Raw genomic sequence first — 21,197 nt, 5'->3', positions numbered from 1 at the left:
GGCCGAGCATCACTCTGTATCCCCAGAGCTGCTGTCCCCATCCTGCGTCCCCTTGATGCAGAGCCCCCCTGTGGACTCAGGCGTTGCTGTGGGGTGGTTATGGGGTGGTTATGGGGTGGATATGGGGCTGTGGTTCCCCCCCTTCACCAAATCTCCCCACTGCCCCAGCGGGGTGATGCTGCGGGGCTCAGGGATCCATTGGGACCTACGTAAGACGCAGCCCTACGACGTCTACGACCAGGTCGAATTTGATGTCCCCATCGGCTCCAAGGGCGACTGCTACGACCGGTACGCCTCCCCCCCCACCCTCCAGCCCCCCAAGCCCCCCCCCAGCCCCTCCTGAGCTCTCTGTGCCCCACAGCTACCTGTGCCGCGTGGAGGAGATGCGGCAGTCCCTGCGCATCATCCTGCAGTGCCTCAATAAGATGCCAGAGGGGGAAATCAAAGTGGATGATGCCAAAATCTCTCCTCCCAAGCGGGCAGAGATGAAGGTAAAGCCGCTCCCCCCCCCCCCGTGGGTTTGTGGGTCTCAGCTTTGGGGTCCCCTCTCTGCTCTCCATCCCCTGTGTCCCCCCAGCTGTGTTCTCTCCCCACAGACCTCCATGGAGTCCCTCATTCACCACTTCAAGCTCTACACCGAGGGCTACCAGGTGCCACCCGGCGCCACCTACACGGCCATCGAGGCCCCCCAAGGTGCCCCTTTTTGTGCCAGTTGGGGGGCGAGGGGCTCTGTGGGGCTGATCCAGGTCTCTGGCTCTGTGGCACCTCCAGCTCGGGGGCAGGAGGGCACCTGGGCCACCCTGGAGGCGCTGTGATGTGTGTGGGGCTGAGGGCTGTGAGCTCTGCGGCCACGCAGGCATCGCACACACAGCCGTCCTGCCCCAGGTGCTGCTTTCACATCTCTGGGCTCAGACACAACGTCTGCGTCCCCTCTGTCCCCACAGGGTGAATTTGGCGTCTACCTCGTCTCTGATGGCAGCAGCCGTCCGTATCGCTGCAAGATCAAAGCACCGGGCTTTGCTCACCTGGTAGGGGGTCGGGGGCTCAGGGGGGGCAGGGAGGGGGGCTGGGGGAGCCCCACAGGAGCCCCGCTGCCACCTGCAGGGCCGTCGCCCACAGCCTGCGTCCTCGCTGGTGGCTCCGCTGCCCCAAACCCTGAGCCGCAGCCTCGTGCTCTCGCCCTCCCTGCTCTCATTTCCTTTCTCTGACCACTTCCTCGCGTCAGAACCGGAGCGCTGCCCATGGGGGCCGTTTGTCCCTCTGTCACAAAACCACGGGGGGCTCCAGAAATGCAGCCCCTGAGCGGCGCCGGCCCCACGGCGCGTTCCTTCCTGCCGCACTGACACACAGGAGGCAGCTTTGGGGACGGGGACGCCCTGGAGGCGCAGGCAGTGTGACAAGGCTGTCCTTGTCCCAGCGTGGGGCTGACGGTGGTTTTATCTCCCCCAGGCCGGCCTGGACAGGATGTCGCAGGGCCACATGCTGGCGGACGTGGTGGGCCATCATCGGTGCGTTGTGCCGGGGCTCCCGGCTGAGGTTTCGGTGGCTGAGGGGGGGCCTGGCGGTGGTTTTGCCCCCTGCTCACGCTGCTCTCTCGCTGCAGGCACTCAGGACATCGTTTTTGGGGAGGTGGATCGCTGAGGTTTCGCGCTCGCTTCATCCGCGTCCCTTTCCGCGCTGCGATCTGAGTTGAATAAAAGCTAAAACGGATCCGGCTGCCTCCGTCCTTCCCCACCACCCAAAGCCGCTCTTCCTTCCTTTCCCACACGAGGTTTCTGATCTGGCCGTTCCCCTTTCCTTTATCTGAGGTTCTTCACCCACACCCCAGCCCTGGAGGATCCTCCTCACTTCCCCACCCGTGGGGTCGTGGTGGCTCTGATGGCTTTTGCACCCAGCCGGCGCTGCTGGCCGCGCGCTGACGTTGGGGACAACGTGGTGACAAATGGCTGAGAGCTGACCAGAGGGGAAGTGAGGGTTTGGGGAGGGGAGGGGAGGGGAGGGGAGGGGAGGGGAGGGGAAGGCTCTCAGCCTGAGCTCTGCCTCCTCCTCCACCTTTTTGTCACCATGAGAGCCTGGCTGCCGTTGGCCGCCGCTCTGCTGCTCCAGGTGCCGGGCAGCGGGTAGGGATGGGGACCCTGGGGGGGGGGGAGAAGGGGGGGGAAGGATGTGGGGAGGGGGGGTGGTCGGTGCTGTTCTTGTCCTCTTGGGGGACCCGCAGTGCTGTGGTGGCCGTTTGGGGCTCAGCCCTGGGGCCATGCAGGTGCTCCATGAAGCCGTCGCATTGGGGACATCGGTGCCACCGCTGCCCCGCTCAGCCCCCCCCTAAAGGCACCGCTGCCCTACAGACCCCCCCGCACCCCACTCTTCCCTCCCCCCCCCTCCCCACAGAGGCGCTGGCAGAGCCAGAGCTGTGCTACGTCCTCGATGGGATCCTCTTCCTTTACGGCATCGTCCTCACCATCCTCTACTGCCACCTCAAGGTGAGCGCAGGGACGCCGTCCCCACTTGGGGCAGAGCTCAGAGCCCCCTCCCCAACCCCAGCCTCCCATTTTGAGGGTCTTCCCTCTTCTTTATTTCTGGTTTTTGGGGCAACTTGAGGCTGATTCTGTTGCTTCCCTGCAGATCGTGACTCGCAGAGCTGTGCAGGAGGCGCCCAAGAAGGTGAGGTCCTTTGTCACCATAGGGTGGGGGGGTGAGGGGACAACATCTGGGGGGGGGGGAACGACGACACACAACAGTGGGGACAAACAGCGACCAGCCTGATGAACTGCACAGTGTTTGGAATGGGGGGGGGGAAAGGGGGAGAAATGGGGAGGAAAGGGGGGAGGAACGGGACGGGCAGCGCTCAGCTGAGACCCACACTGGGATGGGGGGGGGGGGGGGGGGGGGGGGGATATCCTAAACCCCAAAATCACCATTTCTTGGGTAATTCCCCATTTCAGGGCTGTGGTTGCAGTGGAGCTGGGTGGTGCTGTGTGCTTCCCCCCCCACCCCCCCTCCCTCCCCATCAATCGTTTTCTCTTTCTTCTTTCCCTTTGCAGCCGGATGAAGGCATCTACACAGTGAGCGCCGCCCACCCTGGGGGGCAGAGTTATGGGGTGGGGGGGGGGGCTGAGCCCATGGGTGCCCATCCCCTGGGGGGGGGGGGGGGCTGTATTGATGGGTTATGCATCTCCCCCCTCTCCCCCTCCTCTTTTGGGCCCCCCCCACCCCTTTGGGTGCCTCCATCCCACCCCAGCAGCGCCCCCCCCCCCCCCCCCAAAGGCACCATTTTGGGGTGGGGGTGAACCAACCCCTGACCCCCCCCCCCCCCTCCCTTCTTCCCTTTCCTCCATAGGGGCTCAGCTCTGAGCACCAGGAGACGTACGAAATGCTGCAGCACAAACCCTGAGCCTGGACCCCCCCCCCCCCCCTCCCCTTCCCTGCGCCCCCTCCCCAAATTTCTGCTTTTGGGGCTGCGATGCAGGACTGAAGCTTTTTCCACCCGATAAATGAAGCTTTTCAGCCCCACGTGGCTGTGGGTCGAGGCTTTTTGGGGTGGGGGGGAGGTGCCCAGTGCCCCCCCCCACACCCTGCTTCTATGGGAGCAGAGCGGGGTGGGGATGGTGACAAAGGGGCTCATGGGGGCACTGTGTGCAGGTGGGGACCGAAAATGCCGTTTTTCACCCCAAATAACCCCAAAAAGCCACTTTAGGGGGTGAAAGCAGTGCCCCCCCCAGCCCCCCACGCTTCTCCCCTGCTGTGCTGGGGGCGGGTTTGGGGGAAATGAGAGGAGCGGCGCCGTTCTGCGATGGGGCGGAAGGGGCTGAGCGGAGCGGCAGCTGGGGAGGAGATTTAGGGTAAAAAAAAACCCAGACTTTTGGGGGCAACGAACGACCGGCGTTTATTGGTGAGGGAGGTTCTCGTAGCTGTCGCTCGGATGCTGCATCCCCCGGAGGTCCGTGTAGGTGACAGCGGCCTCCTGGGGGGCTGAGGGGACCCCGCGGGGACGCGCCTGGAGGAGGAGAAGGCGGCCAGGTGGCATCTGGGGACGCGCCGGGGAGCCCCTTCCCCTCTGCTCACCCCCCCCGCGCTCTGTGATGGTGACGGTGGAATACAGCACGTCCTCGGCGCTCGGCGTCCGCGGCGACACTGCGGGGGACAAACACGGACGAAACCTCGTTGCTGCGCCGCGGGCGCCGCGCTGCCCTCGGGGTCTGGCCGCTCACCGTTGATGTAGTCTCGGGATCCGAGGGCTCCGTGCTGAGGATGGGGGGGGAAGAAGGGCCAGGAGGGGCTGCGGGGGTCCCTGGGGGGGGCAAAGGGACAACGGGGGTAAGGAACGGAGGAGCCGGAGGGTGCAGGGGGGCTCGGCCGGGTGCTGCGCACACCTGTGCTGCCTCTTGGAGGCTGCTGCGAAGGAAGGGGAGAGGAGGCGGTGAGTGTCCCCAGGGCGGCCCCGTTGTCCCCACGTGCGTCGGACCCCGGCCGCCCCCCCGTTTGTGGCTCTCACCGCCGCGCCGCCGCCGCCAGAAGTGCCGTCCGAGCGCGAGCAGCGACGGCCAGCAGCACCAGGAGGGACGCGGGGAGCCCTGCAGCCAGGACTGGGGACGGAGAGGGGGCGGTGCGGCACGGGCCGGGCCGGCAGAGCCCCGGGGCCGCGTCCCCACGGCCCTCACCTTGCGCCCGCCGCCCGTCCCCATCCCTGCGGCGTCACCACCAGGAGAACCTCGGGGCTGCGGGCCCTGAAGACGCGCCGGGTCCCCAGGCTGTTGGCGGCCACGCACTGATAGATGCCCGCGTGTTGCGGCCCCAGCACCCCAAGGGTGCCACGTGGGGCCCCTGCTCAGCTCCTGCCCGTCCCGCAGCCACACGAAGCCCACCGGCCCCGTCCCCGCCCCCACCCTGCAGCTCAGGTTCAGCTCCTCGCCCGCCATCCGCTCCAGCTCTGCTCCCACCTCCGTCCCCAGCACCGCGATGCTGGCGTTGGACACCGGCACTGAGAGGGCATGGGGTCGGACAGAGGGAGGGGATGGGATGGGATGGGATGGGATGGGATGGGATGGGATGGGATGGGATGGGATGGGATGGGATGGGATGGGGTGGGATGAGATGGGATTGCAGATCCAGGAGGGATTTGGGAGCTGGGGGCGATGTGGGCGTGGATGGGGAGCTGGGGACAGATGGAGGGACTCAGGAGGGATGGAGGACACCGAGAGATGGGATGTGGGTGGAGTGGGGGGTGTGGGACAGGGAACGCGGGTGGGGTGGGGATGGGAGCAGTGAGATGTTGGGCACTGGGGCAGGGATGCGGAGCCGGGGATGGATGGAAGCAACCGGAGAGGAATGGGGGGCGCGGGGGCACAGAGGGGGGGTTCTGGGGTGGGACGTGGGGAATCTGGAAGGGACGGGGCGACTGGGAAGAGACGGGGGGACAGGGGGGCACCCGGGGGCGCGAGGAGGGACCGAAGGGTCTGAGCGGAGCCCGGCAGGGCGCGGGGCCGTTGGAAACGGGGACGGGTGGGAGAGGTGCGGGCAGGGGGCGCAGCGGGCTGAGCTCACGTGTGACGGCGAGGCGCAGCGGCGGGCTGCTGGCCGTGCTGATGCCGTTGCTGGCCGTGCAGTGATAGCGGTCGTCGTCCTCCAGCTGCGCCGCCCGCAGCTCGTAGAGCGGCCCCGAGCCCAGCGCTCCCGTGCGGTTCTGCCGGTGCCAGGAGAAGGAGAGCGGCCCGGAGCCCACGGACACCGCACAGCTCAGCAGCACGCGGTCACCCAACAGAACCTGAGCATCGGGGGATCGGAGCGCAGGGAAACCCCGGCGACGGGAATCCCTGGGGAGGGGATGGGGGAGAGGGGAGGTTGGTTTGGGTGGGGTGGGGTGGGGGTGGGATGGGATGGGATGGGATGGGATGGGATGGGATGGGATGGGATGGGATGGGATGGAGGAGATGGGATTGGAAGGGACCGGGGAGGAGGGGAGCAGAAGAGGGGACATGGTGAGGAGCAGGGCACCAGGGCAGGGATGGGGACCTGGGGTTGGATGGAGGGACCGAGGAGGGATGCAGGATGTGGAAATGATGGGGGACTTGGGGTGCAATGAAGGCCCCTGGATTGGAATGCAGGGACTGAGAAAGCAATTGGAGAACTGGAAATAAAAGCTGGGGAGCGGATGGGGAACCTGAGAACGGGTGGAGGGAATCAGGATGGATGTCGGGACCCCAGATTGGGATGGGGGGGATCCACGCAGGCCTGGGGGGAGCTGGGACCCCCTGCTCCCCCTCCCTGCCCCACTGCCCGCTCACTTCTCACAGTGATGGTGATGGGGGGCGCTGTGTTTCCGCACGCTGCCCGTCTCTGTCTGCACCTGGCAGCTGTAGGACCCCGAGTGGGACAGCAGCAGCACCGGCATCTGGTGCTGGGGGGCCGATTGCGGCCCCCCCACCAGCCGCCCATCCTGGTAGAAGAGGTGCTGCAGGGAGACGTGGGGCCGCAGCGCGTTGCCGTGGGTGGAGCAGAGCAGAGTCAGGGCGCTGCCCTCGGGGGGCTCCTGGGGACCCTGCAGGCTCAGCTTCGGCACTGAGAAGAGCTCTGGGAAGGAACAGAGCAGGGGGTGACAGCAGCAGCGCTGCAGGGACCCCCCCAAACCGCCCCAAACCCCCCCAAACCCACCCCAAACCCACCCCTGCTCGGGCTCACCTTGCACCACGAGGTCAGTTTGGGCAGATTCCTGTCTTCTGATGAAGGAATACACGTAGGCTGAGCAGTGATAGCTGCCGCTGTGCTGCTGCTCTGCTGGGGACAGCAGCAGTTCGTTCTCACGTCTTTCCTGCAGCAGCTTCCTGTCATGGAAGAACTTCACCTGGCTGAGCTTTTTGTCTTTCCAGGCGCTGCAGCGCAGGGACAGCGAGTCCCCCTCCATCACTGCCTGTGTTGGCACCTGCAGCACCAGCCAGTCTGTGGGGAGAGCGTGAGAGAGGGCGCTGGGATGCACCCAAAGCACCCCCTGCACCCCCCTGCCATGCGCTGCTGTGCGTCCACCCCATGCAGACGTCCCCAAAGTGCCATGGCTGCACGCAGGGTGGCAAAGGTTGGGAACCCAAACCTCCCCCCAGCACCCATGGGTGCCGCCGGCTGCCGCTCACCATTAGAGGCTGTCAGGTCAACAGCAGAGCTGAGCTCAGAGCCTCGAGTCCGGCACTGGAAGCTGTATTTCCGTTTGCCACTCAGCTCCACGTGGAGGTGGTTTGATGGCGTTTCCGTCCACCGCTGCCCATCCACGTACCAGGTGCTGGAGCTGCTCACGCTGGGCTCCCCGCAGGTCAGCTTCACACTCTGCCCCACGAACTGCGGTGTCCAGGGGGGGTCCATCGTCAGCAGGGGGGGTTGGGAGCCTGCAGGGGGGACGTGGGGACAGCAGCGTGCCGGGGACAGCAGACCGGGGGACAGCGGGGGGGTCGGGGACTCACCAACGAGGCTGAGAAGCTGAGCTGGGGGAGAGAAGGGGACGGGGATGTGGGAGCTGCTGTCACCGTCAGCGCAGCGCCCATCCCTGCCCAGTGCTGCCCCCCCCGCTGCCACTGCGATGGGGTTTGGGGACGCCTTGGTGGCGGCTGGGGGCTCCCAGGGGACGGCGCTGCATCACAGCCGCCCACATCCTGCCATCCCCGGGGCTGCACGCGGCACTGGAAGCCTCTGCCCACCCCCACGGCACCGTTGCCACCGTCCCCTCACTCCCGTGTTCCGTCCCCATGGCGCCGCTGCCGCATCCCCACCTCCCCAACCCCGCATCCCCACCTCCCCAACCCCGCATCCCCACCTCTCCATCCCCACAGCTCTGTGCCCACAGCACCTGCTGTCCCCTGGCCGGGTGGAGATGTGGGGCACAACGTGGACAAAGGGACGTGGTGACACAGGACCCCCCCCCCCACAGCACAACGGCCCCCTCCCCACGCTCACCCCACAGCAGCAGCGCCGTGCTCCTCGCCGTCCCCATGCACTCGCACTGAGGTGACAGCAGTGACAGCTTACATGTGATTTGAGGAAAAAGAGGAAGGAAACGGCAACGTCCCCAAGTTCCCCACTGCCTCTTCCCCCCCCCCCATAAATGTCATTGCCCCAAACCCAGGGTTATGTGCTGGTGGCAGCGGGGTGGCACGGGGACATGGGGAGGAACTGGGATGGGGGACAGGGAATGGGATGGAAAGAAGGATGGGGATAGGGAAGGGTTGGGGACAGCAGGAATGGGGACATGGGGGTGGGAAGAGAGTTGGAGATGGGAATGAGAATGGGGTGGGAAGTGGGATGGGAACAGGGATGAGGATGGCGAAAAGGGCAGGGATGTGATGGGACAGCAGTGAGGATTGAGACAAGAATGAGGGCAGGGATGGGGATGGGGACAGGAATGGGAACTTGGATGGGGTTGGGGATTGGGGTGGCGATAGGGGAGGGAATTGGCGTGGGGACATGATGAGCATGGAGACATGGGCAGGGATGGGGATCGGGATGGGGATCAGCACAGGGAATGGGATGGAGGGAGGAAGAAGGATGAGGTCAGGAATGGGGATGGGAACAGAGATGGGGATGGGGACAAAGACAGGGAAGGTGATGGGATGGGACCGGCACAGGGAATGGATGGAGACACGATGGGAACGGCGGTGGGGACACAAGCGGCTCCTCAGGGCTCCTCGCAGCCCTTCCCCCCCCCCCCCCCCAGCCCACGGGCGGCTCTCAGGACCCCGCATTCGTCCCCTCGGCTCCTCCCCAGCACGGCCGCCAGGGGGCGCCACGGCAACCCAGCACTGCAGCGCCCCCCTGGCGGCCGGACAACGATGTGGGCGGGGCTTTAAAAGGGCGGGGCTTCGAAGGGGCGTGGCCACGCGAGCGGGAGCTCCATGCGGAGCGGATCGAATGGGTGCTGATGGGCTGGGGGTTGAGGTCCAGGGGTGTCAGGGCTTCGTGCTTTGTGCTGCAATATTTTGCCCTGTCCCCGGCCTGCCCTGCCCCTCCATCACCACTGCCCTCCTCCTCCCCATCTCCGTGCCACAGCAGTGCCACCCACGTGCAGCTCTGGGGCGAAGCTATCGATGGGGTGGTTGGGCTGGTTGGGCTGCAATTTCCTGTTTCTTCACCACTAAAATGCATTTGAGAAGTGGACAGGGCTGTTGATGTCACCGCTGCCACTTCCATCCCTGTTGCAAGAGCATGGGGACGGCGAGAGGCGCAGAGCCGCTGCTGTGGGGTGAGCGTGGGGTGGGGGCCATTGTGGGATGTGTCCCCGTGCCCCACATCCCTTCTGTCCTGGGGGACACTGGGTGCTGTGGGAGTGGGGCCACGGGGAACAGAACGGTGAGGATGGGGTGGCTGTGCAAGAAGGGCATAGATGGGCGCAAAGGGAAGGGGATGTGGGGACAGCCAGCAAAGGGAGGGGAGGTGGGATGGTGTGATGGGTTTGGGGACACTGAGATGGGTGCTGCGCTGACATAACGGTGACAGCAGCTCCCACGTCCCCGTCTCCTTCTCTCCCCCAGCTCAGCTTCTCAGCCTTGAGAAAGCAAACGGGATCCTGGGCTCCATCGGCAGAGGGGGTGCAGCAGGGCCAGGGAGGCGATCGTCCCTCTGTGCTCTGCTCTCTGAGGCCCCGTCTGCAGCACTGCGTCCAGGGCTGGGGGTTCCCAGACGAGACAGGGAGCTGTGGGAGAGGAGCCAGAGGAGCCGCAGGGCTGAGCAGGGGCTGCAGCAGCTCCCTGCAAAGCCAGGCACACGCGCGCTTCTCAGAGCACTTCCGGGCCACGCGTTGCGGTCTGCAGTGCACTTCCGGTCAATCCGCTCAGAGTTCCGGTGCCTTTGAGCTGACTTCCGTTCTCTCCACGCCGTCTCCGTCTTTTCTCCCGCTGACTTCCGCTTTTTCCCCAGCCGACTTCCGCTGTTGCCCTGGTGACTTCCGCTTTTTCCCCTTTAACTTCCGGTCTCTGGGTGCTGACTCGGCCTTCCTCCGGCGCGGAGGTTGGGCGCTCCGCGGGGCTCGGGGGGCGGCCGGGGGGGGGGAAGAGAGGGGAGGGGGGCTGGTGCTGCGGCCCCGGGCCTGGTGGTTGGAGCCGGGTGGGTTTTGGGTGTTGGGGGCCGCACGGAGGATCTCCGGGCACCCGGTGCGGGCTGCGAGGCCTCCAGCGCCCGGCCCGGCGAAAAGGCCGCAGTTTGATGCCATTCTGTTTTCCTTTGCCTCCAGATGAAGCTCCTGATTCTTGCTGCGTTTGCCCTCTTTTCTGTGGCCCGCTGTGAGGAGGGCGCCAGGCTGCTGGCCTCCAAGTCTCTGCTCAACAGATACGCAGTGGAGGGCAAAGACCTCACTCTGCAGTACAACATCTACAACGTCGGCTCCAGGTAAGCCTGCTCCGTGCTTCTCGTGTTCTGTGTGTGCCTGGAGGACCTGTGAGGTCCTGGGCTCCGTGATGCACTGTTATCCTCCTCCCCCAGCTGGGAGCTCAGCACAGGGCACGAAGGCTGAGTTCCTCCTTCTGGAGCTGTTGTGTCTGCCTGCCATGGAGCAGAAACTCATCTCATCTCGTGATGCTTCTCTGCCCGTTCGCACAGAATCTTTCTTTGCTTCGTGAGCATTTCCTTTGCGTCCAGTTCCCTTTTCTGCAGCTTCATTTTGCTCGCCTCTTTCTGCTTGTAACGCACCAACCCCCCTTGCTTCTCTTTGTGCCCTTTTTCTTTCACAAATCACTTTCCCCAGCAGCCGAACCTTCCCTGTGGGGCTGCCATCCCTTCATTCAGTGCAGCACCCAGCTGTGACTCGCTTCTTATCCTGTTTTTTCTTTTCTTGTTGCATTCAGTGCTGCTTTAGATGTGGAGCTGTCGGATGATTCCTTCCCCCCGGAGGATTTTGGCATCGTCTCTGGGATGCTCAACGTCAAGTGGGACAGAATTGCTCCGTATCTTTTCACGTTTTGGGTTTATTTCCCCTCCCAACGCTCAGTTTTGCCTCCAGACATCTCATAGTTCTCCCATTCTCCTTCAGTGTCACAGAAATGACACCATGCCAGACCTGGGGGGAGGTGCTGGATGCAAACCTCTCCTCTTCAGGGTGCCTTAAGAAGCAAACAAACCAAACTTGCTTGCAAACAGACCCAAATCAGTTCGTATGGTTGGGGAAAAAGGGGTTGGTTGGGTCAGCTTTGGGTGGGCCTGGGTATCTGTAACTACAGAGAGCCCTTCTACCCAAACCTTCGCGTTCCTTCCTTTGGAGTGCCTCTGTTTTCATTAACTTGTGGCCCTCAGGGCAAGCAATGTGTCCCACACGGTGGTTCTGCGGCCTCTCAAAGCTGGATATTTCAACTTCACCTCTGCTACCATCACCTACCTGGCACAGGAGGGCGGGCAGGTCGTGGTGAGTGGCTCGGCTGCGCGTCTCTCCCCACGCTGAATGGTGGAGCTGCCTTTCCATGTCCCATGTGCTGGGGGATGCTTCCTGTCCCTGCAGTCTCAAATTCACATGCTTTGCTGCGAGCAGGGAAGGTGGCAGATCCTATTCCTCTGCCTTTGCTTTTTCAGGTTGGTTTCACGAGTGCTCCTGGGCAGGGAGGAATCCTGGCTCAGCGTGAGTTCGACAGGAGGTTCTCCCCTCATTTTGTGAGTATCTGCTGGCTGGGGATTGCAGTTGCTCTGTGCTCAACCCCACACACAGAGTGGGATTGCAGTCAGTTCACATCGGCGGCCTGGAAGGGCATCGCTGAGCAGGAGAGTGGCTTCCATCCCAGCTCAGAGGAGCTGTGCTGGATCTCAGGAGGAGGGAGGGCGATCCCTTGGTTGTTTTGACTTGGAATGGTTTCTTCCAGCTGGACTGGGCGGCCTTTGGTGTGATGACTCTGCCCTCCATTGGGATCCCGCTGCTGCTGTGGTACTCGAGCAAGAGAAAATACGACACCCCCAAGACCAAAAAGAACTGAGAGTGGCCCCGTGGGCCCCCCCAGAGCTCAGGAGAGAGCAGACAGAGCAGCGCAGAGCAGCACCGAGGTGCAGGGGTGTCAGATCAGCAGCAGCAGCTCCTGCAGAGCGCTGCATTTCAGCCCTGCTGGTGAGAGGGAGCCCCTGCTGGCACCGCTCTGCTTTTTCTCACTCTTATTGCAGTGAAGAGTTGCTGGTTTGGTTTTTCTTTGTTGCTCTGGTGAGGGTGGAGGTGTGTGGAGGTACGGAGGATTTTGTAATAAATGCCCTGAAAGAAGCCTGCCTTTCTGTCACTGGGAGCAGCTGAGGGGCGTGCAGATGGGAGAATAAATCCACACATCATTCCGGCAGGAAGAAGAACGGAAGAGGAGAAGCAGTGGAAGCGTGGGGAGCAGAACTGGCTTTGCAGGGTCCGTTCCTTTGCTCCCTGCAGGACTGGTGCTTGGCAGAGCTGCCCAGCAGCCCCAGGTTGTCGTTCCTTGCTTCCCTGCTGTGAGTGAATCCCGCTGCAGCTCCGGGTTGGATGCTGGTTTGTGCTTTTCCTCTGTGATGAGGAGCATTGCAGGGGGCAGGGTGAGGTGGGATGGGGAGCCCTTGGAGATCTCTGGGGCGCGTGGGGAAGCCCCTCATTCACCCAGGAGCAAATGGAGGAGGTCTGGGCGTAGTTTAGAGCGCCCTGGAGTGCAGCAGGGCTACCTGGAAGTGTCTGTTGTGTCCTAAGGTCTGCGTATGCTCTGGGATACCTGAGAGCACACTGAGGGGTCTCAGAAGCCTCAAAGTCATCCCAGGACACAACGAGGAGCTTTGAGGGATCTGTGGGACGCCGTGAAGTCACCAAAGCACCAACAAGGAAACTCCAGCACTGCAGCCAAAGGTGACAAGCAGGCAAATCCCAGCAGCGGAGGGATGAGGAGACAGCGGAGCAGGGGGCGCACGGCTGGAGCCCTTCTGGCACACGATGGAGCCTCCAGAGCCCCGCACAGATCCGGAGGATCGCTGAAACTCATCTTTTATTTTTATTTTCTGAACAAAAACCTGCGATTTCGTAGATACCAGGCAGAGAGAAAATCACGGCCGCGTCAGCGCAGCGATCGGAGAGGAAGGCGCCATCTCCGTTTTAACAACTGTTGCCACTGCAATTTTACTATGGGGAAAAAAGGACAAATCACCTTTTTGTTTTTCTTTTTCTCCTCCGAGAAGCCGGCGGTGGGCGCCTGAAAACCATCCTCTAAAATCCTCCCACCAGCTCCACACAAAGAACTGCACCCCTAGGGACAGAAGCTGATTCTTGCAGACAGTGATTGACAGAAGCTGGGCCGGAGGCCTCCCCCGGCACGGAGGGCTGCTCCTATATCTGTGGGTACGAGGCGTAGCTGGCGATCCCGCAGTGGTTCGAGTGGTTCCTTGACATGAGGATGTAACCCCCGTCACCAAAGCGTTCGCCCCAACTTTTGGGAGAGGAAACAGACAGGTTAGAAAGGCGGGATTCCCTTCCCTGCAAAGCGCCTGCTGTCGGCCCCTGTGATTCCCAGGTCTGTGCCACGGCTTTTTGCAGGTGGCGATGAAACCGTTCTGTGCTTTCATCAACCTCTGCACGGCATTTTGAACTCGATTCTTTTTCATAAGGGGAATTTGGGGGCTGTGAAGTGTCCTAAAGGCATTTTGAGTCCCTTCCCGCTGCCGGAAGGACGTTGGGGGGCTGTGACAGAGCCGAGCGCCAACCATGGGGAGCAACGCAAGGACCGAAACCGATTTTGTCCCACAGCGGCAGCCCCACTGCGCTCTGCGTCCAGCTGCTCTGTATGAGCACAATGCGCTCGTGTCGGGGTTGGACTCAATGACCTTTAAGGTTTTCTCCAACCTGAGCGATTCTACAATTCTGTGACCATCAGACGTTGTCAGGGCAGTGGATGAGGGCAGCCCACTGCGCCCCCGCAGCCCCTTCACCTGTTTTTCACCAGCCAGAAGTCCTTGTCGTCGAGGGCGCCGTACCCAACCACCAGCACGCCGTGGTTCACCTCCTGTGTGCAGCGCGGGTCGTCGTAAACCCCTGCAAAGCAGCAGAGCTCGGAGGGAGCGGAGCCCCCCAGGCACAGCGGGACCAACGCTGACCAACGCCTCCGTCTGAGCCCTGCGCCCCCATTTTTGCCCAATTCAGCCCAGATTTCAGCTCCGTCAGCTTTACACTGAGATACAGAAGACAAAGGCGTGACCGCGGATCTGCATGGCCCCAGGTAAAGGGGAAAGGGTCGTACCTGACTGGTACAGGAAGAAGGTGGGCTGTGCTGCATCGATGGCGACGGAGATGGGCCCAATGTTGGCAACAGCATCTTTTAGGGCAGCTTCATCAGCATAGGGCAGCTCCACGTACTTGGAGCACGTGGCAGCACGCGAGGAAACGTTGTACTGGCACGTCCCGTTCTGGTGGGAACAAGAGGAAGGTGTGGAAGCCACCAGGAGACCTCGAAGCCTTCAGGTGCTTCAGCCCTTCCACCCTGCACCACCACCCCGTGCTTTGCTTCTCTTTGACACCGTTTTTCTGTGCACAGAGTTATGGAGTAGACGGATGAATCACAGAAACCATGGGATCACAGCACGGGAAGGGACCGCAAAGATGTAGAACTGCAGAACCACGGGATGGTGTGGTTCAGAGAGACCTTGGAGTCGGGATTTTAGAGTGTTTGGGTTGGAAGGGATCTCGAAGGTCACGGAACCCTGGAATCCCAGCAGTTTGGGTTGGAAGGGACCTCAGGGATCACAGAACCGTGGGGTTCTGGAACGGCTGCGGTGGAAGGGACGCAGAGCAGCTTCCCTCTGACCTCCTTCCAGCACCGTGTTTTGAAGCCACTGAGTCACTCCGGGTCATTCCGGGTTTTGTCTTTTGACATCCAGACTCGGCACTGGGACGTTAATTTGCTGGTGGCTCAGCAGTGTGACGCAGCACGGGGACAGCATTGCGACGGGCGACATCAGAAATGTCCTTCGCTGGAGGAATCGCCACCTTGGCTCTGCTTTCCGTTGAGGAGAGCCGCCTACCTGAGCCGTGTAGGGGTAGGATTCCTCTGAGTCGATGCCGCCGTTGTCTATGATGTACTGGAAGGCGTTGGTCATGAAGCCCCCGCTGCAGCCCTTGTTGCCGTACATCGTGGAGCAATCCACCAGGTTCTGGGTGCTCAGCGACACCAACTTCCCCGTTTTCAGCTTCACCTGAGCCTCGAGGGCTCCCACGGCACTGAACGCCCAGCACGCCCCGCAGGCACCCTGCAAGAACCCGCGTTGGTGCTCAGCGCTGCCTTCGGGCCCACGGGACGGGAAGGGATGGGGAGAGAACTTCCCACCTGGTTCTTCACCTCCGTGACGCAGCCCTTCTCCCTCCAGTCCACGGCATCCGGGGCGCCGCCGCGTCGGTGGTACCTGGAGGTCCTGCTGTGCCCAGAGGGGACGCGGAGCCCCGTGAGGAGCGCAGCCACCTCCTCGCTGGTCTGGGAGGAGAAGCAGCGAGTCGTGACGTCCCTCCCTCTGTCAGGACTCACAGAGCGCGCGGGGGCTGAGCTTCCCTTGAGATGCGGAAGTTCGGGGTTTGGGGGGAGACCTGTGGCTTTTTCTTTAAACGGATACGTGGGTGTTTAAGTCCCAACCATCCACTGGAATGGGCAAGAAATAGAAAGCACGGAGCTGGGCTCCAGCAGCTCTGTGTCTCACAGAAACACCCCACAGCCCCAGGGAATGGAGAGGGGACAATTTGCGCACGTCACGGCCGGGACTGGGGCCACGCACCACAAACACTGCAGTAAGAGGGAGATTTCCTCACACCCCGTTGCCTCACAGCGCAGTGTGGCATGGCGAGGCCATGGGAGGCCGCGAGGAGAGGAGGGGATGAATCACAGAGTCAGCGAGGTTGGAAAAGACCTCCAAGATCATCAAATCCAACCGTCAACACACGGCCGCCGCCAGCCCCGCTCACAGAGCCGTGGATTCGTTAAGGTTGGAGAGGAGCCCCAAGGCCACCATCCCACCCCAATCCACCCCCTGCTGCCGCTCGCAGAGCCATCAAGGCTGGAAATGACCTCAAGATCTCCAAACCCAACCCAGCCCCACCATCCACGTCCCCCGGCGCCGCGTCTCCGTGCTCCTCGCACCCCTCCAGAGGTGGTGACCCCCCCTGCACAGACAGCTCTTCCCATTAAGGCTCTCCCTGCCACCCCACGGCGCCCCTCACCATGTCCCCCATGTGGTTCATGCCCAGCTGGTAGGAGTGCAGCCCCAAGGAGTGCTCCAGGTTGTGCAGCGTCACCAGGCGCAGGTTCTTCTCCCACGTTGCGCGGCGCTGCCCTTCCTCAATCTGAAACCAAACCCCACCCCACACATCAACCCCTGGGGCAGCCGCTGCGCCCCCACGGCCGACCTCCCCCCATACCTGATGGCGGTACGCCTTGCCGTGGGCTTTCTTCCAGAGCTGCCAGTGCTGATCCAGCGTAGGGTCTGGGTGCCCCATTGCGGCCAGCAGAGCGAGGAGGGCAGCGATGCAGCGCAGCAGCTCCATGTTGTACAGCAGAGTGGGGCTGCGTGTGAGCAGTGAGTGTGAGTGTGAGTGTGAGTGTGAGTGAGTGTGAGCACTGCGTGACAGAGCCGGTTTGGTGAGGGAGGAGCGGGTCGGGGTGTCATCACAGCATGATGCCGACTGCCCCGTCCTGACCACAGCACCGCAGCTCTGGGATGGACTCAAAGAGCCCTCGGGGGGAGGTTGGTTGGGTGTCACACAGACGGCGACACATCTGGGTGCAGAAAGGTGTGTGGACACACAGACAGCCAGACACGGGGCACGGCTGGACAGAGGGACACAGACAGACGTGGAGATGCGTCCAGGCACAGGGATGTGTTTGGACACGGGGACACATCAGGACACAGGGACAACCTGGACACACAGACACATCAGACACACGGACACAACAACCTCTGAGCACCGCCCTCCTTCCCTCCCCACGCCGCTCCCTGCGCCCCATGGCCGCTCACTCAAACCTGTGATTTTCCAGCACCTCCCCCGCCAAAAAAGAAGAAAAAAAAAGGCAAAGCCATGAGAGCCCCGTTGCCCCCCATCCCCCCAGGAGGGGCTGCTGCCCCCCCATGGATCCAGGCAGGAGGGGCTGCACCCCACGCTTTCACTTCCCCATCACGCAGCTCCCAGAGCTCCGCACCGCAGACGCGACGCACGAACCTCAGCAGGACCCAATGGTGGTGGGGGGTGCAGCCACGTCTGGGGGGCACCCAGGGGTCCCCGCTGTCCCCTCACCTCACACCCAGCGCCCGCAGCGCAGCGAATCACGAGAGCCCAGAAATGAGGAAACGCTTTGATTTCATTTTCGCTTTGCTGAGCTCAACCCGCCGGCTCCCATTGGCGGAGCGCAGCCATCGCTCCTCACCAAATCACCACCACGAGACCCAAACGAGCGCACGGCAAAAATCACTTTTTCTGCTCGACTTGGCCAAAAATCGCTGCTTTTTCACTTGTTTTGACCAAAGGGCCGTACAAAAAAATCACCTTTTTTTGCTCGCTTTGACCAAAGTCGGCCATTTCTCCTTGCGGGCACAAAATTCTCCTGTAGAAAAGTCCTCTTTTTTCCCCTCTGCTTGACCAAAATCACCGTTTTTCACCCCAACAGAGCGAGGCGGCCCACAAAGAACGCGTTCTGTGTCGATAAGGGGAGCAGGAGGGGACATCTGGGGGGAGACAACCCCCTGCCCCCCGCTCATCCACCACCACCCGGACCCCCCCCCCCCCCCCCCCAAGCAGCCCCAGCCCCCCTGCCCGCCCCATAACGCAGAGATTCTCCACGCTCACAGCTTTCTCCCCAACCACTTTTATTTGAAAAACAAAACCCCATCGCCCTCCACATCCCCCAAGGGACGCAGAGATGAGATGCACTTTGGGGGGGGGTTCCAGCCCCCAGCCCCACTCCTGCAGACGGACGCTGGCGCCGCTCACATTTTGGGGAAGCTGGCGAGGTTGGCGATGCCGCAGGCGTTGTTCATATTGCGGGCCAGCAGCACGTAGCCCTTATTGCCCCATTCCGTGCCCCAGCTGTGCAAGGGGGGGGCGCAGCATCAGTTGTTGGCCACCCCAAGGCCGGGGGGTGAGGATGGGGGCTGGGGTCCCGTTCCGCCATACCTGTTCTTGAGGATCCAGTGCTTGGTGCCCTTCTGCGCGCCGTACCCCACCGCCAGCACCGCGTGGTTGATGTTCTCTGCGTTGCAGCTGGTGTCGTAGTACACCCCTATGGGGGGGCAGAGCTCCGTGCCTCAGTTTCCCCCTGCACAGAGGCGTTCCCTCACCCCTCACCCCCTCCGTGTCTCAGTTCCCCCCACCAACCCCAACCAGAGGGATCAGATGGGTTCCCCCGTCCTTCGTCCCCTCCACACCTCAGTCTCTCCCCAGCAGACGGTTCCCCCAACCTTCACCCCATCTACGCCTCATTTTCCCCCACTGCCCCCCACGATTGAGGTCCCCCCGCCCCTCACCGCGGCTGTAGAACTGGAAGGAGGGCAGGCTGGCGTCGATGCCCACAGACACGGGCCCGATCCTGGCCACAGCACGCTTCAGAGCTTTCTCATTGCCCTCGGGGATCTCCCGGTAGCCGCGACATTTGGCCGCCTTCCCGGTGGGGCTGTACATGCAGCTCTCATCCTGCAGGACCCATGGGGCCGAATGAACCACGGCGATGGGGGCACACAGGAGATGAGCCCACAGGCTGCCCCCCGGCCCCACAGACCTGCCCGATGTAGGGGTACGCGTCCTCCGAGTCGATGCCGCGGTTCTGCCGGACGTATTCGAAGGCGTTGGTCATGTAGCCCCCGCCGCAGCCGTTGTTGTTGGAGACGCAGTCCACCAGATTTTGGGGGCTGAGCGAAAGCAGTTTCCCCGTCCGACGCTTCAGCTGCCCTTCCAGAGCTCCCACCGAGCTGAAAGCCCAACACGAACCGCACTGCCCCTGCGGGGATGTGGGGTGACAGCGTGGGGTGACGCGGGGGGGCGCCATGTGGGGCGGACCCCCATCAGCGCCGCACTCACCTGGTTCTTAACGGGGGTCACGTAGCCCTTCCGCCTCCAATCCACGGCCGGCGGGGCTCTGCTGCTCCAGTCGGGGACGTACAGGGTGCCATTGGGGCGCAGGCGGCTGCGGGGGACCCTCAGCCCCGTCATCGTCCTCACCACCTCCTCACTGGTCTGGGGGTGGAGAGGGGCGGGGGGGGGGGCGGCCCTGGGGCTCAGCAGCACCAAAGGGCGCCGCTGCCGTCCCCACCGCTACCCCACACCGTCCCCACCGCTGTCCCCATTGCTGCCCCCATCTCTGTCCCCACCGCCGTCCCCACTGCTGTCCCAGTTGTCCCCACCTGTCCCCGTTGCTGCCCCACTGTTTTCCCACCCCCTGCCCCCATTGCTGCCCCCCGGCCCCACTCACCAAATCCCCCAGGTGGTTCATGGCCAGCTGGAAGGAATGCCTTCCCAGCGCGTGCTCTGCGTTGTGGGCGTTGATGTAGCGCAGGTTTTTCTCCCAAATCAATCTCCGGGATATTTCATCCTCCTGGGACGAGACGGCGCTGGGACGGACGGACGGACGGACACCAGCCTCACCCCAGCACCGACCCCATAGGGACACCACCGCCCTGCAGCCCCCAGTCCCACACCTTGCCGTTGTACTGCTTGCTGTGCTTTCTCTTCCATAAGTCCCATTGGGCGTCCAGCTCCGGCTCGGGGCGCAGCTGTGCCACGGCCATGGGGAGCAGCAGCGCCAGCAGCGCGGGCCTGGGGGGCAGCAGAGTGATGAGGGTGGGGGGGTCTGAGCCCGGCGGTGCTGGGAATGGGGGCAGCATCCCATGCACCCCACAGCTGCAGGGAGCAGAGCCCACGGGGACGCAGAGCCCAGAGCTGCAGCAGCGTCGGCTGTCGGGGACCCTCAGCACTGCTCACAATGGGGGGATCCAGGACCCCCCCCCCCACCGTCAGATTTGGGGATCGGGACCCCGACCCCCCCCCACAGTCAGATGTGGGCCAGGCCCCGCTGGCTGCATGCAAGCATCCCATGATCGGGGACAGCTGGTTCCCATTAAAGCTCTGCTGGAACCCACATCAGGATCCCGTGGCTGGGCAGAGGGGGGCTGGGGGGGAAACCATCAGACCCCCCCCCTTCAACCCCCAACCCCCCCCACCCACACCCCAGCACAGGGCAGGCAGCACTGCAGCCCCCAACCGCTCTCTGTGCCTCAGTTTCCCCTCCCTGACCCCAACCAGCAGAAGCTCTGGCTGTCGCCACACTGACCCCATTCCCCCCATCCCCACTGGGCTGCCCTTCCTTGGGGGGGGCAGAGGAAGGGGGGGGGGCACAGCAGCCCCCAGCCTCACCGCAGCATCGCTGTGCCAGGGATTGAAGCTCAGTGCGGACGGGACGGAGCTGCTGCTGCTTTGTTGGCTCTTTTATGGCGTCGGATTGAGGAAGTGGAGGCAGCTGGAAAATGTTGGCAGTGGGAGCGAACGGCAGCAAAGGGAGGGAGGAGACCGAGGGGAAGGGGGGGCAGCCCCCCCCCAATGCTTTCACATGATGCTGCTGTGGGGTGAGGGCTGAGTCACCTCATAGAGGGGAACCACTGCCACGGCCTGGGGTCACTGCTGAGCAGGGGGGACTCGGGGCGCCCCGGGGGGCGCAGAGATGGGGGCGCAGAGATGGGGGTCCAGGCAGCGGCCCTGGGGGGAGCAGGCAGCGGTTTTGCCGCCCCCCTTCCTTCACTCACTGCCCCATGGGGGTCACACACTGCAGTCGCCCCCCGCCCTCCTCCTCTGCCCCGGATGGGGATGAAGAGCCCCAGCGTGGGGCTGTGGGGGGCAGACGGACAGACGGACCCCCCCAGGGCTGAGCTGTTCCTCCATCAGCGCTGAGTCAGCTCAGCACGGGGCTCTGACTGCGCCGCGTGTGACCGCAGGGTGACAAAGTGTGGGGGGGGGGGCACAGGGGGTCCCACTGAGCCCAGATGGGGGGCACGGAGACACACAGCAGCCCCAAGGGAAGGGCTGGGAAGATCCTCCGTCCTTTGGAAGGGCTTCAGCTCCGCGCCCCCAGCACGAGGAGGAAGAAGCAGAAGCAGCTCCTCGGGGTCCCCATCGCTGCCATGGGGCAGCAGTAGAACATTCAAGGCCTTCCCCCCCCTGCTGGCAGCTCCGGGGCTTCCCTCCAGCTCTGCTCATCCCAGCTTCGCCTCCAGGCGCCCCCCCCCCCCCCCCG

The 21,197-nt window shown here is 63.3% G+C and overlaps 5 protein-coding genes and 1 long non-coding RNA gene across 7 annotated transcripts; 2 read left to right on the top strand and 4 right to left on the bottom strand.

Annotated features, from left to right (window-relative positions):
* Nucleotides 1–106: 106 nt before the first annotated feature.
* On the top strand, nucleotides 107–1,710 carry NDUFS2 (NADH:ubiquinone oxidoreductase core subunit S2). The gene is made up of 4 exons (XM_048929109.1): nucleotides 107–288; nucleotides 362–491; nucleotides 597–1,028; nucleotides 1,450–1,710. Exons 1-3 carry the CDS (start codon nucleotides 122–124, stop codon nucleotides 813–815), a joined length of 516 nt encoding a protein of 171 aa, XP_048785066.1. The 5' UTR covers nucleotides 107–121; the 3' UTR covers nucleotides 816–1,028; nucleotides 1,450–1,710.
* A 2,154-nt stretch (nucleotides 1,711–3,864) lies between these two features.
* LOC125685836 (uncharacterized) lies at nucleotides 3,865–4,278 on the bottom strand. The gene is made up of 3 exons (XR_007373518.1): nucleotides 4,209–4,278; nucleotides 4,063–4,131; nucleotides 3,865–3,994 (listed from the first exon to the last, which is right to left on the bottom strand). It is a non-coding gene; the product is annotated as an uncharacterized LOC125685836 (long non-coding RNA).
* An 18-nt stretch (nucleotides 4,279–4,296) lies between these two features.
* On the bottom strand, nucleotides 4,297–8,001 carry LOC125685650 (Fc receptor-like protein 3; the record flags this gene model as incomplete). Its single annotated transcript, XM_048928906.1, is given in 10 exon segments — nucleotides 4,297–4,392; nucleotides 4,493–4,583; nucleotides 4,659–4,804; nucleotides 4,806–4,978; nucleotides 5,542–5,810; nucleotides 6,282–6,567; nucleotides 6,676–6,933; nucleotides 7,122–7,370; nucleotides 7,446–7,466; nucleotides 7,936–8,001. Coding segments are annotated over 10 exon segments (1,626 nt in total), but the record flags the coding sequence as incomplete, so codon positions are not given.
* A 1,856-nt stretch (nucleotides 8,002–9,857) lies between these two features.
* SSR2 (signal sequence receptor subunit 2) lies at nucleotides 9,858–12,159 on the top strand. The gene is made up of 6 exons (XM_048929274.1): nucleotides 9,858–9,981; nucleotides 10,205–10,359; nucleotides 10,815–10,913; nucleotides 11,260–11,368; nucleotides 11,533–11,610; nucleotides 11,817–12,159. Exons 2-6 carry the CDS (start codon nucleotides 10,205–10,207, stop codon nucleotides 11,925–11,927), a joined length of 552 nt encoding a protein of 183 aa, XP_048785231.1. The 5' UTR covers nucleotides 9,858–9,981; the 3' UTR covers nucleotides 11,928–12,159.
* A 763-nt stretch (nucleotides 12,160–12,922) lies between these two features.
* On the bottom strand, nucleotides 12,923–17,275 carry CTSS (cathepsin S). Of its 2 annotated transcripts, none has more exons than XM_048929272.1 (8): nucleotides 17,216–17,275; nucleotides 16,343–16,487; nucleotides 16,145–16,267; nucleotides 15,264–15,407; nucleotides 14,962–15,186; nucleotides 14,181–14,346; nucleotides 13,873–13,975; nucleotides 12,923–13,373 (listed from the first exon to the last, which is right to left on the bottom strand). In XM_048929272.1, exons 2-8 carry the CDS (start codon nucleotides 16,466–16,468, stop codon nucleotides 13,274–13,276), a joined length of 987 nt encoding a protein of 328 aa, XP_048785229.1. In that variant the 5' UTR covers nucleotides 16,469–16,487; nucleotides 17,216–17,275; the 3' UTR covers nucleotides 12,923–13,273. The 2 variants fall into 2 exon arrangements, with proteins under 2 accessions (XP_048785229.1, XP_048785228.1); XM_048929271.1 differs by having other exon boundaries at nucleotides 17,141–17,260.
* A 500-nt stretch (nucleotides 17,276–17,775) lies between these two features.
* CTSK (cathepsin K) lies at nucleotides 17,776–21,166 on the bottom strand. The gene is made up of 8 exons (XM_048929108.1): nucleotides 20,324–21,166; nucleotides 19,609–19,726; nucleotides 19,383–19,505; nucleotides 18,992–19,147; nucleotides 18,693–18,911; nucleotides 18,442–18,607; nucleotides 18,092–18,197; nucleotides 17,776–18,004 (listed from the first exon to the last, which is right to left on the bottom strand). Exons 1-8 carry the CDS (start codon nucleotides 20,329–20,331, stop codon nucleotides 17,905–17,907), a joined length of 996 nt encoding a protein of 331 aa, XP_048785065.1. The 5' UTR covers nucleotides 20,332–21,166; the 3' UTR covers nucleotides 17,776–17,904.
* Between the last annotated feature and the right edge of the window lie 31 nt (nucleotides 21,167–21,197).

Source organism: Lagopus muta, chromosome 29 (genome assembly GCF_023343835.1).
Source record: "Lagopus muta isolate bLagMut1 chromosome 29, bLagMut1 primary, whole genome shotgun sequence".
NCBI lineage: Eukaryota > Metazoa > Chordata > Aves > Galliformes > Phasianidae > Lagopus > Lagopus muta.
The sequence above is the reverse complement of the archived record's forward strand: the minus strand, read 5'-3'. Positions and strand labels throughout refer to the sequence as shown.